The 14,575-nt window shown below is 50.2% G+C and overlaps 6 protein-coding genes across 6 annotated transcripts; 3 read left to right on the top strand and 3 right to left on the bottom strand.

Annotated features, from left to right (window-relative positions):
* Positions 1-119: 119 nt before the first annotated feature.
* QC762_603050 (uncharacterized protein) lies at positions 120-1,179 on the top strand. Its single transcript, XM_062891993.1, has 4 exons — positions 120-379; positions 452-735; positions 799-860; positions 916-1,179. Exons 1-4 carry the CDS (start codon positions 213-215, stop codon positions 1,000-1,002), a joined length of 600 nt encoding a protein of 199 aa, XP_062740484.1. The 5' UTR covers positions 120-212; the 3' UTR covers positions 1,003-1,179.
* Positions 1,180-1,235: 56 nt separating this feature from the next.
* On the bottom strand, positions 1,236-3,937 carry QC762_603060 (uncharacterized protein; the record flags this gene model as incomplete). The annotated part of the gene is made up of 4 exons (XM_062891994.1): positions 2,795-3,937; positions 2,667-2,735; positions 2,054-2,614; positions 1,236-2,002 (listed from the first exon to the last, which is right to left on the bottom strand). Exons 1-4 carry the CDS (start codon positions 3,585-3,587, stop codon positions 1,236-1,238), a joined length of 2,190 nt encoding a protein of 729 aa, XP_062740483.1. The 5' UTR covers positions 3,588-3,937.
* Positions 3,938-3,968: 31 nt separating this feature from the next.
* On the top strand, positions 3,969-6,635 carry QC762_603070 (uncharacterized protein; the record flags this gene model as incomplete). Its single annotated transcript, XM_062891995.1, has 2 exons — positions 3,969-4,631; positions 4,682-6,635. 2 exons carry the CDS (start codon positions 3,969-3,971, stop codon positions 6,374-6,376), a joined length of 2,358 nt encoding a protein of 785 aa, XP_062740482.1. The 3' UTR covers positions 6,377-6,635.
* Positions 6,430-7,989, bottom strand: spf31 (DnaJ subfamily C member 8). The gene is made up of 2 exons (XM_062891996.1): positions 7,725-7,989; positions 6,430-7,623 (listed from the first exon to the last, which is right to left on the bottom strand). The coding sequence occupies exons 1-2, from the start codon at positions 7,833-7,835 to the stop codon at positions 7,048-7,050; spliced, it is 687 nt and encodes a 228-aa protein (XP_062740481.1). The 5' UTR covers positions 7,836-7,989; the 3' UTR covers positions 6,430-7,047.
* On the top strand, positions 7,738-11,301 carry DBP10 (ATP-dependent RNA helicase dbp10). The gene is made up of 2 exons (XM_062891997.1): positions 7,738-8,522; positions 8,586-11,301. Exons 1-2 carry the CDS (start codon positions 8,243-8,245, stop codon positions 11,078-11,080), a joined length of 2,775 nt encoding a protein of 924 aa, XP_062740480.1. The 5' UTR covers positions 7,738-8,242; the 3' UTR covers positions 11,081-11,301.
* Positions 11,302-11,904: 603 nt separating this feature from the next.
* Positions 11,905-13,710, bottom strand: QC762_603093 (uncharacterized protein). Its single transcript, XM_062891998.1, has 5 exons — positions 13,476-13,710; positions 13,339-13,416; positions 13,005-13,271; positions 12,696-12,919; positions 11,905-12,618 (listed from the first exon to the last, which is right to left on the bottom strand). The coding sequence occupies exons 1-5, from the start codon at positions 13,540-13,542 to the stop codon at positions 12,241-12,243; spliced, it is 1,014 nt and encodes a 337-aa protein (XP_062740479.1). The 5' UTR covers positions 13,543-13,710; the 3' UTR covers positions 11,905-12,240.
* Between the last annotated feature and the right edge of the window lie 865 nt (positions 13,711-14,575).

The following is a 14,575-nucleotide window of genomic DNA, read 5'->3' as shown; positions in this document are numbered from 1 at the left end:
AGAAGCCGCACTAATTAAAAGCCCAACGCGTGCCCCGCTGCCACCGATAAGCGCTCCGATAAGTGTCAAGCATGACCCCCGCTCACCCCCACTCATTGCAACAAACACCAGCAAGGTTCTCATTCAAGCCCACGATGGCGTCATGTTTGTGAGGGCAGCACACTTATACGAACTCATCACATCTCATATCAAACTTATGAAATAGAAATTTTATGATGCCCTCTACCTATCCAACCATTCCAAATACACTTTTCATCCCTCCAGACCAAAATCCAGCCATGAGCGATCAAATAGACGAGGAAGACCTCACCCGGTCAAGTTTGTGTTGTCAGCCATTGGCTTCACTGACAAGGCCGGTGGATGTTCACCAGATTACAGAGTAAATCACAGCTCATATTTTATCTCATGTCTTCTCAAATCCTCAGCACTAATAATTTCATCTCACAACAAGCCGCGACCCCCTCGCCAGAGCCTTCTTCCATCCCCCTCTATTTGGCCCCCTAATCTTCAACAACGAATCCTCCGACTGCCGCGACCACTGCGCCAACGAGCGCACCTTTCTCTCTTACCTCCGGTTATCGATCTACATGGCCATTGTCTCCGTCGCGATAGTCCTATCCTTTCATCTGCGGAAAACAGCGACAGAGACCGAGTTGAGGATGGCGTATCCCTTGGGGGCGGTTTTCTGGGCGTTGAGTGTGAGCTGTCTTGGGGTGGGCTTGGCGAATTATATCAGTGAGTAATGTGGAATGGGAAGGGGATGGGAGGGGAGGAGAATTGGTGCTGATGAGATGGTAGAAACGGTGAATAAGTACAGCAGGAGGGCGGCGATTGTGCAGACGGGGTGGAAGACGCAGACTGTAAGTACTGGGACAGGGGAACAAAAAAGAGGAATATGTACTCATGGGATAATAGGTGATGGCTTGCATAGCGCTGTGTATCGTCGGCGCGTGCGTGTCGTTGTTGGTGATAAATAAGTTGAATGAGGGGGCTGACGAGTGAGTGATGCTGGAAGATGAGAAAGCAATTTACGAGGACGGTTGCCACTCTATGCATTAATGAATATCATGATCCGTACATCTCAAAAATTTAAGGTAGAATGTGACTAACCAAGCTCAGATGCTCAGACGATAACAGAAAGATACCCGGACTATGAGATACAAGTACCCAGGCCACATTAATGTCCCTTTTCCATATGAAACCTTCAAACTTACCCCATAACCTACATCACGTCCTCACTCCCCCCTCAAACAAAACAAACCCCCCACCCCCAACCTCTCCCCCACCTCCGCCCCCTCCCACCCCTCACACCTCCCCCCAACCACCTTCCTAAACTCCCTAACATACTCCTCCGCCCCCTCATCCAACCCCTCCAAACCCGTTTCCTTGCCCTCCCAACTCACAATTGGCATCTCATCAAACCCCAACAACCGCACCGTCTCCAACAGCGGCCCAGACGTGAGCCTGACCTCCTCTCCTCTCCCATCATCTACCTCCAGCTCCTTCTCGTACTCCTCCGGCCCCTTAAACAACTCATTATGCGTCGTAGCCAAGTATTTAGCAGTAGCCTCACTAGGATACAGCGCGAAATACCCCTTTGCTCTTGAAAGCCTGAGGGCGTGTTCCAGCCAGGAGGGATACCTCTTGCTAACGGCCTTGGTGGTGAAAAATGTTGAGAGGGACGAGGTAGAGTGTTGATGTTCGATAGTGTTCGATACAAGAGAGTGGAGTTCTGTCCACTTAGTGCCGAGGTAGAGCATGGCGTTGCTGTTGGGGGACTGCCACAGGAAAGGAGCTGAGCTAGACGTTTGAGAGGATAGTGATGGCTTTTTGGAGTCTTTGGCCTGTTTCATGGGTTTGGGAGCAGGTGGGCTGAATGACTTTGAGGTGTCTGCTAGCGTTGTGGGGGGCAGGTCGAGGCTGATACCGAGCAGCCGGGAATCCCAGCTTTGGAGGAGGGAATTGGATGAGTAGAGATATTCCAGCAGAGTGAATTTCAGGTCTGGTGGATGTTAGTTACCGGGCCAGTTGAGCTGGTTGTGAAAAGGCTTACAGTGAAAGAATCCAGGCGATAGCTGGACTTGGGGTGATAGTACCAGCACGTGAGAGTATCGCGGACTGACCGGCCAGAAGGACTCGAGAAGACGGACCGAACTTTCGTCTTCGGTCAACCTAGCCCGAGGTATGCGATGTCTGAGTGTAAGTTGCCGCACATTGGAAAGGCTGTGTGTGCGGCTTGGTGGCCAACTAAAGTCCCTCAAGAATTCTGTCGTAGCCCGATCAATGTCATGAGGAAGTTCGATGGTGAGGTGAGGCGTTGGGCCCGCTGAGAAATCAGCTGCTGATAATGATTGAAGCAATCTAATCAGGCTACCAGAGCCTACAAGTGGCGCATGGATCAGTATGTCGACGCTGATCTTATTCCAAGCCGCCAACGACGAGCTATCGAGTTTCGTCATCCAAGATAACCGTGAGTGAGCATTCTTGGGCAGCTCAATAATGGGCACTCCAGAGACGTCTGCTTGTTTGCGGATGCCATCGAGAAAATAGTGCTCTTCCACACCAGAGGCATCAAGAAACAGAACTTGAGGATGCATATACTTGTAAATGTGGTCTATCAGCGTGTGAGAGGTGTGTTATCAAACTGTCATGGAAAGGAAGCTCACATAATCCACGTGTAGCACATGTTTCGAGGCGGCTCAATGTCGAGGTTGAGGCATAATCAGGCCTCGCATCTATGGTGGTTCACGGATTAGTATTGATATAGGCATCGGCACATGATCTGTCCTCTTACCGTGAAAGATGATCTGGCAGGACTCGTCGATGCCGTTAACAGCTTGAAGTTCATCCAAATCAATCTCACTACCACCCATCAACGCAAAGTGCACATAGCTTCGAAGCTCAGTCCCCATCTTGCATGCCATTGGGAGCAAGACTGAGGCGCTCTTCAAGCTAGCAGCGGCAAACAGCACATTCTTATTCACCGCGCTGTAGCCGCTCGTACTGCTCTCAATGGCTTGTAATGTCGCAGCCAGCTTCCTGAAGTAAATAGGGCCATCATATGTTCTGGCGTTGGTAGCAGTGTCAGTTACGACAGGGGGTACCACGACAGCAGCAGGCTGTTCACTCGGGATGTCCTTCACCACGGGCTTCTCCGGTATGCGCTCAGGTGGTGGGGGCTTCATCTTTGGCATCGGGCCTGGCCGTTTTCCCGGCTTGCGATCTGAATATCTCGGATGCCTGTAGTCTCTGCGTACTTGATCATCCATTGGCGGTAGATTCTTGATGAACAAATAGACGAAGAATCCCACAGCCAAAGCTATCAGAAGCCGCTTGATCGTCTTGCGTGGGGGCGTTCTGGGTGCTGAAGCTGGTACCCATGGTGCGCGAGTGGGAAGCGTCTTCCCTCGCTTGAGATCATCGTCCTTCTTAACCATTGCGTCGTCGTTGTTGGTGAAAAGTCCCATCTTGCACTCAGCGATTGATGCCAGCTGAGTGCATTCCCATTCATCAACCACGATATAAAGTAATAGCTCAGTGTCTCGGACGATGAGAGATTGGCTGGTGTGCGCGGAACCGCATTTCATTCAATCAATATTAGTCGCCAGTCTGGTTGACTTCCTTGATGCCTCGGGAGCTTGATGCTAGGACCCCGAACTCGGCAATGTTAGTGGATGGAGGTCGATGGTGGTTAGATTGGCGCGTCTGGGTTAAAACGTGGCTCGCTAAAGCCAAGACAGCTCGGCTCCACTTACAGGGCTGCCATGTCCCGCATCAACGAACCCTTGGAGCTGTTTAGCAGCCGAAGTACTTTTGTTTGCGACCTGTGTTCTCATCTACTTGAGTGGGAAGGGAATGAAGTGTAACGATGTGAGACATTGGCTAGCTTAACACCTTAACATGAGCCAGTATGAATTTTCTGAACATCAAGTCTAAGCGTGGAACCTCTCTCATTTGAGAAATTCAACATGTCTGGTGTCACAAAAGGTACTTCGTGCCCGACCCTGGATCTCCGCATCTCATGGACCAGGGTTCAATTTGTGTGGATGGCGGGGGACGAGTGTGGGGTTGAAGGGCTTTTCTCAACTTTTCTTCCACAATTGTTGTTGCGACAACCATCTAGATTTTATTTACTTTCTGCCTTGAGCAAACCTGGGAAATTTTCGTGGGACCGTATTTCCAGATATTTCTCTCATAAACGCCACGTCATAACCATCAGACAGTTTCCAGATCCAAAAATGGGCAAAGCAAGAAAGAACAGAGTGCGTGCCAGCCGCGCAGACCCCATCGCAAGGGCTTCAAAACCACCATCTGATCCAGAGCTTGCAAAGCTCCGTGAGAGCAAAATTCTCCCCATTCTCAAGGATCTCAAGAACCCCGAAGCCAAATCAAGAACACAGGCTGCCGGCGCCATCGCCAACATCGTTCAAGATGCCAGAACTAGAAAGCTGCTACTCAGGGAGCAGGTTGTTCACATTGTTCTCACCGAGACACTCACAGACAACAGCATCGACAGCCGAGCTGCTGGCTGGGAGATTCTCAAAGTTCTCGCTGAGGAAGAGGAGGCCGATTTCTGTGTACACCTATACAGACTCGACATTCTGACTGCCATCGAGCATGCTGCCAATGCTGTATGTGACCTACAACTCTTATGAACTTGCCAGAGCTAACCAGGTCATAGATTCTTGACACACTCACATCAACTGAGCCTGTCTTCTCCAAGCTCACCAAGGCTCAGCAGCGTATTGTATGGGAGATCTCAAGCTCCCTTCTTGCTCTCCTCAATCTTCTCGGCATGGCCCGCGAGGAGATCACCACCGCTATCGTGGCCAACCAAACCATCGTCAGATTCCTCTTCCGTCTGGCTGCCTCAGAGTCCACGCCGCAAGAGATCTACGAGGAGACCCTCTCCTGCCTGACGACACTTTCAGAAGACAACCTCGAGCTGGGCCAAGCCATGACGAACGACCAGGAAACTAGATGCTACGACGTCCTTCTCAAACTTGCCTCTGGCTCCGGTCCTCGATCGGTGATGGCGTGCGGTGTTCTTCACAATATTTTCTCGTCATTACAATGGCTCGACCACAGCCCCGGGAAGGACGGTGCTTGCGATGCAGTTCTTATTGGAACCCTCACTCGTGCATTGGAACATGTACCTTCGGCGAGCGCTGTGGCTAATGGGAACACCAACCAGGGAGCTGTTGTCCAACTAGCTTTGGAGATTTTGGCTTCTATCGGTGCCGATTTGCAGGAGACTCTTGAGAAGGGCAACCGTTCTCAACCAAAGGAGGAGGAATGGAACGGACTTGAGGACAAGCCTGAGGGTGACGACGCGATGGATGTGGACGGAGCTTCCAATGCCGGGGACGGTGATGACGAAGACAAGGAGGACGATGGGGAGGATGACGACATGGATGAAGACGAGGAGGATGACGATGACGATATTGCCGATCTGGAAGCCGATATGGAAAAGGTAACAGGAGCCGACGACCCATTTGACTCTGGAGATCTGGACGACCTTCCCACGCTCGGCGCCTTCATTCAACAAGCTATCCCGCAATTGGTTCGTCTATCCAATATTCAGATCGATGGCGAAGAGAACCTCGCCATCCAGTCAAACGCCCTGACGGCCCTCAACAATATTGCCTGGACCGTCTCATGCATCGACTTCTCTGAGAGCGAAAACTCCAACATCTATGATGCGTGGTATCCAGCCGCCAAAAAGATTTGGGTCAAGGCCATCACTCCCATCGTCGAGGCTGACAATGCTGATCTCGACCTCGCCACCCAAATAGCCAGTCTTGCCTGGGCTATTGCCCGCAGCTTGGGTGCAAATGTACCGTTGACTCCAGGCCAACATCGCAAGTTCATTGCGCTCTACCAGGCCGCGAAGAACCAGCCAAAACCAGAAGAAGGAAAGGAGGTTGACCCCCTCCAGGGTCTGGGCGTCAAGTGCGTTGGTATCCTTGGCTCTTTGGCCAGGGACACAGCTCCTATTGATCTCAACCGCGAGATTGGCGTCTTTTTGATCACTCTCCTCCAGAGCTGTGAGCAGGACAAGACCATCCCACCGGCCGATGTTGTAGAGGCTGTCAACCAGATTTTTGACATTTATGGTGATGAGGCCACGGAAAATGATAAGGAGGTGTTCTGGAAGGAGGGCTTCCATAAGCATCTGGAGGAGTTTTTGCCCAAGTTGAGAGCGTTGGCGAAGGGAATTGATAAGAGGGCGCAGGGGGAATTGAGGGATAAGGCGGATGAGGCGGTGTTGAATTTGGTGAGGTTTTTGAAGTATAAGAAGACTCATGCACCCAAGAAGGGGGAGCAGAAGAAGGAGGAGAGGGTGTTGAATGAGAAGGCGATGGCTATGAGGTAGGAGATTTGGGGTGGGATACATGATCTGAAATGGATTTTCACAAAGGGTTCATGGTCAAGCCTGCGTAATGTTGTCCATATTGTACTCTTGAGGGACCGCTATCCCCATGAACGAAGGTTGATTGTATTTCAACTACGATGGCTCATTTTCTAATAGGTGAAGTCGCATTTTCCAAGATGCGTTTGTCGTCTTGATTACGAACCACGCGGATCTCACCTTGAAAGGGATGGCTTGTGGACAGGACATCCAACCAAGACCCACACAAAAAAGGCATTTGACATCACGGATCTTGGGAATCTTACCTTGAGACCTGAAAGAAACGTCAATAAAGAGAAACGGTTCACAGCATGGAGCTTAATGTGTGTGTACAGACCATTTTCAGGAGAGAATAAACCACCACCCAAGGAGGCTGGGGCAAGATGACTTCCCCGCTAATGTGTAGAGTATGCTGGCAACTGATGATATGGTCAGGGGTCAAACAATGTCCTCTCTACCTCTCCTTCACCCAGAAATGTAACTCACGACATGAATGCCCTTCGATAAACTCAAACCCCTGCTGCTTCGTTCGAGATGATGCCCTGTTATGCTTATCCCATCCCGTCAGTTCATTTCATTCCATCTCATCTGAAGTCTTGCGTATCTCATCTGTGCTGCTAACCCCCCCCATCAGCTCACCCAATCGGCTTCAACTTCTTCTTCTTCTTCTTCTCCGGCTCCCCATTCTTCCCCTTCTGAAACTGCCTCCAGCTATCAATCCTCTGATCCCTCGTCTTCTCCCAGTCCTCCTCATGCTGCCTCTTCTTCTTCCTCTGCTCCAACTCCTCCTCCTGCTTCCTCTGCTCCCTACCCTCTTCCTGCAACTGCGCCTTCATCTGCCGCCTCCTCCTTTGCTCATTCTCCACCAGCACAAATACCGTCTTTTCATCCCACTTCTTCTCAAACTCTGGGGTTTTGAGCTCTTCGGAGTCAACAGTGAGCTTCATCTCCCGCATCAAGAGCATGCGAGCGTCGGCGATGGCCTCGTCGAGTCGGGCGCGGTGCTTCTCGTCCATGAGCTCGGTCTGCGCTTTTTTCAAACGGTCGAAGGCGTCGGGGGCAAGGGGGTTTTTTGTCTTGTCTGGATGGATGAGGAGGGATTTCTTGCGATAGAGGTTTTTGATGTCGGATTCGGGGGCGCCGGGTTTTAGGCCGAGGACGGCGTAGGCGTTCAGGCGGAAGGCTTTGAGGATGCGGTCGATTTCGGCGTCCTGGGGGAGAAGGGGTGTTGGTACCATTGTTGGGAGAATGGGGATTGGAGAGGGGAGGGATGGGGTGGTGATGAGGGCGAGTGATGTTTGCGATCGCATACCTTGTCCCATTCCTTAGCTTCCGACTCGAGGACTTCGAGCGCATCGCGGGTGTCAACTGGGGCGGGATCGGCTGGTGTCGCCGCGCTTTCTGTTGGTTTTGGGGTTGACATCTTGGGTTGTTGTGGGAGGGATTAATTTGTTTCACGCGGGTGGGTTGTTGAGGGAAAGGTGGAAGTTCGAATCTAGCTGCACGAGGATGGGAGAAAAGTGTGGAAGGAGGAAGCAGCAGGCGCGACACCTCGCTCATACAGGGTTCGTTTGATGCAGGTCGCAATGCGCCAATGTTGACGAGCGATTGATAACCGATAAGGAATCGGCCCCACTAAAATTTCGCTGAGCAGCGCAGTAACAGCAGGCTCAGTGATGCCGAAAATTTACAACAGCTCTCTAGCAACACCATCCACCACTTTGAGCTCTATTTTCACTGCTGTCAGCGCCGAATATCAAATACTAGTTCCCTTTTTCAACTCCGACCATCCTACGTTCAATTAGTGCAGCATAATACCATTCGCCTACGATGAAGAGACGCGCTGCGTCCCCGACTCCGTCGGAGCACGAGGTCGATATTGCGGGGTCCCTGTTTGCCGACGAGAGTGATGGTGATTTTGAGGTTGTCAAGAAGGGCGGTGAGGCGGATTTCGATCTTGATTTCGGAGATCTCTTAACAGCAGGCGATGGCGATTCGAATGCCGAGGACGATGAGGACTTCATTGCCACCGCTCAGCGCAAGTCCAACAGGAAAAGCTCGAATGTGCAGGGCAAGTCGGTAAAGAAGGGTGGTGGTTTCCAGGCCATGGGTACGTATTCCTTGGAAATCAAACGTTCCACGGTGATAGGGGGCTAACATGTGGTTCTCAAAGGCCTCAATGCGAATTTATTACGAGCCATCACAAAGAAGGGCTTCTCTGTCCCGACTCCAATTCAGAGGAAGACAATCCCTCTGGTCCTGGAAAGAAGAGATGTTGTGGGTATGGCGCGCACAGGTTCAGGAAAGACAGCCGCCTTCGTCATCCCCATGATCGAGCGTTTGAAGGGACACAGCCCCAAGGTCGGCGCCAGAGCCTTGATTCTCTCGCCGTCTCGTGAACTGGCGCTACAGACATTGAAGGTTGTGAAGGAACTCGGTCGCGGCACAGATCTGAAGACGATTCTCCTCGTTGGTGGTGACAGCCTGGAGGAGCAGTTCGCCCAGATGGCCACGAACCCCGATATCGTCATTGCTACCCCTGGTCGTTTCCTGCATTTGAAGGTTGAAATGAACCTCAACCTCTCCTCGATTAAATACGTGGTCTTCGACGAAGCCGATCGCCTATTCGAAATGGGTTTTGCCGAGCAGCTAACCGAGATTCTTCACGCGCTGCCATCATCAAGACAGACTTTGCTATTTTCGGCTACTCTGCCATCTTCCTTGGTTGAGTTTGCCAGAGCTGGTTTACAGGAGCCGAGCTTGGTGAGATTGGACGCTGAGACCAAGGTGTCTCCCGATATGGAGAGTGCCTTCTTTTCTGTCAAGGGTGGTGAGAAGGAGGGCGCTCTGTTACATATTCTTCACGATATTATTAAGATGCCAATGGGAACGCCAGAAGGAGCACCAAAAGACGAGGCTGATCCAAATAACTCTCGGGGGAAGCGCAAGCGTGGCAGCGACAGACTCAGTTTCAAGGAGAAGCCGACAGCACACTCTACAATCATCTTCACGGCTACCAAGCATCACGTCGAGTACATTGCACATCTCCTTCGCCACGCCGGCTTCGCTGTTTCCTACATTTACGGTTCTTTGGATCAAACCGCTAGGAAGATCCAAGTTGATGATTTTAGACGAGGAAGAACGAACATTCTGGTAGTCACAGACGTTGCGGCTCGTGGTATCGATATTCCAGTTCTCGCCAATGTCATCAACTACGACTTTCCTCCACAGCCCAAGGTTTTCGTCCATCGTGTCGGTCGTACGGCTCGTGCTGGCCAGCGCGGTTGGGCTTATGCTCTTGTACGGGAGTCTGATCTGCCCTATCTCATCGATCTTCAGCTCTTCCTCGGACGGAGGCTGGTTATGGGTAAAGATGGACAAGACCCCTCATTTGCTCAGGATGTTGTGCTCGGTGCGCTGAAGAGATCGGAGCTCGAGAACCAGACTGAGTGGGTCAACAAGGTTCTGAACGAAGAGGGCGACATCAGTGCGCTCAGGGGTGTTACGCTCAAGGCTGAGAAGCTCTATATGAGGACCAGAAACTCGGCTTCTAGCTCCAGTGCCAAGAGAGCTCGTGAGATCATCAACTCAAAGGGTTGGACACAACTTCATCCCTTGTTTGGCGTGGAGGCGATCAATGCCGAGGAAGCCCGTGACAATCTCCTCTCCAAGATCAGTTTGTTCAAGCCTCAGGAGACAGTCTTCGAAATTGGGCCCCAAGGAAAGTCCCACAGGAACAAAGCGGCGGAGGTGATGCGCAGCTTTAGAACCAAGGTCGCGCCACGGAGGATCACGAAGGGAGAAAACGATTCTGATTTTGCCATGTCAGATGGCGAGGGACCCAAGGCTGGCAGCGAATTTGACTCGGATTCTGACGATGAACCCGCAAAGCGGGAGGATGTGTCGGAGTCGGAGCAAGAAGAGGACGACTCGGACTCTGAAATGGAAGTCACGGTTATTTCGTCCAAGTCAAGCAAGAAACAAAAGGGTGGTGACCCTATAGCGTCATTCCAAGACCCCGAGATTTTTATGTCCTACACGCCACGCACGACTTCGGCGGCAGAAGAAAAGGCCTATGGCGTCCACTCCGGTGGTGTCAACTCATCTCATTTCGTCACCGCCGCCCGCGACGCTGCCATGGATCTCACCAACGACGACGGCGCCAAGGCCTTTGGCTTGCCTACCCGCTCCAAACTCCGCTGGGATAAGCGCCACAGCAAATACGTCGCCCGTGCCAACGATGACGACGGCTCCAAGGGCGTCAAGATGATCCGTGGTGAGTCTGGTGTCAAGATTGCGGCGTCCTTCCAGTCCGGCAGATTCGACAAGTGGAAGAAGTCCAACCGTATTGGCCGCCTGCCTGGTGTTGGCGAATTGGAAAAGCCTGGCCTGGCCAGGCTTGCCAACGGTCCTGGCCACCAGGAAGGTGGCACCAGGTATAAGCACAAACAAGAAAAGGCCCCCAAGGAAGCTGACAAATTCCGTGATGATTATCATGTGAGGAAGAAGCGGGTGGCCGAAGCCAAGGAAAAGAGGATTGGCAAGTTCAAGGACGGGGAAGGCTCGAAGCGGGAGTTGAAGAACGCTACGGACATCAGGAAGGCACGTGTCATCGCTGAAAAGAAGAGGGAAAAGAACGCTAGGCCCAGCAAGCGTCCTAGGAGGTAAAGATTAGGGTGTAGATAGGGGGGGTGATAGTGTTTCTGGCAGGAAGAATAATATGTTATGTTAGCTTGCATTGAAAACTGTGCGTTTTTGTCTGGTGTGGACTGTTGAGTTATGAGCATGTGTGTCTTTCTCAGGCAGAGAGAAGGCTTTTATATGGCGTGATACCTGAAATCAAGGCCTCAAAAGATGGTTACTACGGCTTCAGAGATAGTTTATAGGTGTCAAAAGATAATTCATATGCCTCAAACGATAGTATATATGTATTGAAAGATACTTGATAAGCATCAAAAAATCGTCTGTATGGTCTAAAAAATAGTCACTAGGTATCAAAGGATAAGTCACCAGGTGTTAAAAGATAGTTGCTAGGTATTGAAAGATAGCTACTGGGTATTAAAAGATAGCTGAGAAGCCTTTCGAAATAGCCATGAGGAGTGTTTCTCATCTTTTAAGCCTTAAAAGAAGATTAATAAGTGTGAAAGAATGGTGGGGATGTCCTCTGTAAGAGGATCAATGTATATCGATGGGTTCTTGTAGTTTTTGGTCTCTTTCAGTGCTGTGTATCAGAGTTATGTACTTTAAAATTGCTGACACTAAAAACTTTGAAGGCTGGGACCAATAACTTTAAGGCCGGGGTTGAAGAGTTCAAAGGCTGGGATTGAATACTCCAAGAGCTGTAATTGAGAGGCTTCGGGCCTGGATCGATAGCAAGATATAAATAGTTAAAAACTGATAAAATGAAAATTCCACGGCCAAGGTATAACTCTGTATAAGCCTTGGGGAGCGGCCATCAAGGGTTCAGGTTGAAGAATTTACTCTTTGCATGCTTTGATTGGAGTAAAACTTCCATATAATCCCCTGTGTTATAACTGCTGTGTGTTTATTATACAGCTCGAATACGCATTACTTTATAGCGCGTAGCCCAGAAAATAATACCGACTAGACAGGTAGATGTAAGAAAATAATAAGGTGGTGTCGTGAGAAGTGAAGATAGAAAGTGTGTAAACTTAAAAACGGTGTGACATGTTATGTCCTGGAACCGATTTAAAGACCGATAGCCAAAGGAAATTTAAAAAAGAAATATAAGAAAGGATCCTGCCCAGAAGATAGAAAAGGTATGGAGGTCATGACCTCGACTTTTGTGTGAAGGGGTGTCCGTCTCTTCAGCTCGATTCGGGACATGAACACTGCTGACTATGCTGCTGCTCCTGATGCGGCGCAAAGTTGGAAAGCAATGTTGCCATCACACTTGTGTACGCAAACAACAACAGGAACTTGGTGTCAGTTTTGAGTCCGCCCCTGCCACCACCAAAGTAAAATGACCCGACACAGAACAAAAGGCTGAAGGTGATCGTAACGAGGACAATCTCCGCCTTCTTCATCGTTACCAAGTACATCATGGTGAGCGGCAAGACGAAGAAAACCCCGGCCATGACAACAACGAGGAGATGGGAGAGAACGTGAAGAGTAGTATAGCTGAGAATAATGGAGACCGGGCCTGGAGAACAGTCTTTCGTGGACCGGAGACGGGCGGCGTAGGACTGGAGGGAAGATATATCATGTCAGTGCCCAGTTAAGAGATCAATTATGCAAACATAGCAGCAGACCGAGTATTTACCCTGAACCGAATCCATAACATCGCGGAAGTCTTGACAACTGAATGCACAAACTCATCAATCATGCTTGGCCGTGGGCCTAAGGCCCTGTAGTTCTCGGCAAAGAGTTCGCGGTCCGATGAATCTGAGCCCACCACATTGGAAGACCACAGCCTGTATTCAGACACCATGCTGCCATTCGGGGTATGTTGATGCATGATGACATTGGCTGAGTTGAACAATGTTGCTGAGGTTATGACAGAGATCTTCGATTAGCGTTTGACACTCAACTTCGGTAAGGGAAGGGTTTCAGGAGAGATTTAAAGCCTTACAGAATTCCTTGAGCTCATTGGTAAGTCTGATGGCCAGTTCCTCTTTTTTCTTTCCATACTCGTTGTCAGGCCGATGTTCCTTGTAGTCATGACAGCCTTGGGCATGGTTTTCTCGCTCCAGGGATTTGAGGTCTCGAAAGGTCCCGAGAACCTTTGCGGCCCAGTAATCCAGAGCCAGAGAGAACTGTGCCTGGAGGGCTGGGAAAAAGCACCACTCTTGACATAACTCTTTATAAAGAGCACACTTAGCACGTCCCAATGCTTCATCTACAGACATGTTAAGAAATTAGCCCAGTCAATCGAAAGAAATATAGGAAGCACTAGATCTACACACCCTTGTTCTCTTCACCTTCTGGGCAGGAAATCCCTGTGCCTTGCAGAGTTGGGCAGGTACTGGCAAGACTGCCAGCTCCTGAAATCAAGCATTAGTAGGTGTGGTGGAAGGAATTGGCAAGATACTGGTGAACTCACGCGTCCCAGCTGCTGGTACTTCTCCTCTCTCTGAGAGATTAAGGTTATCAAGCTCTGTCGGCCCCATTACAACTTCGATGTACTCGGATTCCGTAAAGCTAAAGTAAGATCAGGCTAGATGTCAGAAGAAGAGAAGAAGTGGAGAGATCAAAAGATGAAACAAGACCGAAACTAGGATTCTTCTGGGCTCATATGCTCCATCCCTGTGGTTTCTCATACAGAGCCTCGTCTGCCCAAATGTGGCCTGAAGAGTGCCTAGCTTTGCACATATTGCCCAACGCAGCATACCAGAATCGCTTCATCCCATATTCGACGGGCGCAATCATGTATAGAACGTGCATCATGCACGGCTTATGTTATAGCCACAGATGAACATTTAGGGGGACAAGGCTGTGGAAGAGACCGAAATGTCATGAACAAGATCGTTCACAGCAAACTTTGACTCCATGCATAAATTCAACGCTCTCACCACCTGTTCTAAACCACTTGTTCTAAATACCGGAGAACACATTTGGCAGTAATCCCTTTTCCCTTGGCACAATATGGCATGTATTTGGCAGAGTTGGAGTAGATTCATTAGGCTGTGAAGGAGGAGGGTGGTGAGCGGCAAGGCTGAGCACTTCAGCGAATCGCATCTTGACAGGCGAGAGGGGTTGCATGCAGGAAAGGATTATCGTTGTTTCGCCAAGTCATCAAAGTCTCATATATTGTTCCCAAGCCTCCCCCTTGACGTTCACACCAGTGTCATGTTTCCTCTTACATATTATCTCGCGTTCCTCTGTTCCCATCCATTCACCCATCGACTGCTCACCCAATCTATCCTTTAAACCTGAGAGCACAATGCTAATTTTCGTGCCACAGCACGGCAAGCTATTCCGATTATCAACACCACGGATGAATCAAGATAAAGTTTGGTGACAAAGATTGTCACAAGGAGTGATGATCAAGTATGCCAATGAGGATTGGCGATGAGGATTGGTGATGAGAATGGGCGACGAGGATGGGCGATGAGGAATAACGGCGACAAGTCCAACAACCAGACACCCGGAACGGAAATAGCCTGGCGACCTAGAACTCGACCAACGGGACCGCACAGAACA

Source organism: Podospora pseudocomata, chromosome 6 (assembly GCF_035222375.1).
Source record: "Podospora pseudocomata strain CBS 415.72m chromosome 6, whole genome shotgun sequence".
Taxonomy (NCBI): Eukaryota; Fungi; Ascomycota; class Sordariomycetes; order Sordariales; family Podosporaceae; genus Podospora; species Podospora pseudocomata.
Note: the sequence above shows the minus strand (reverse complement) of the source record. Positions and strands in the feature narration are given on the sequence as shown.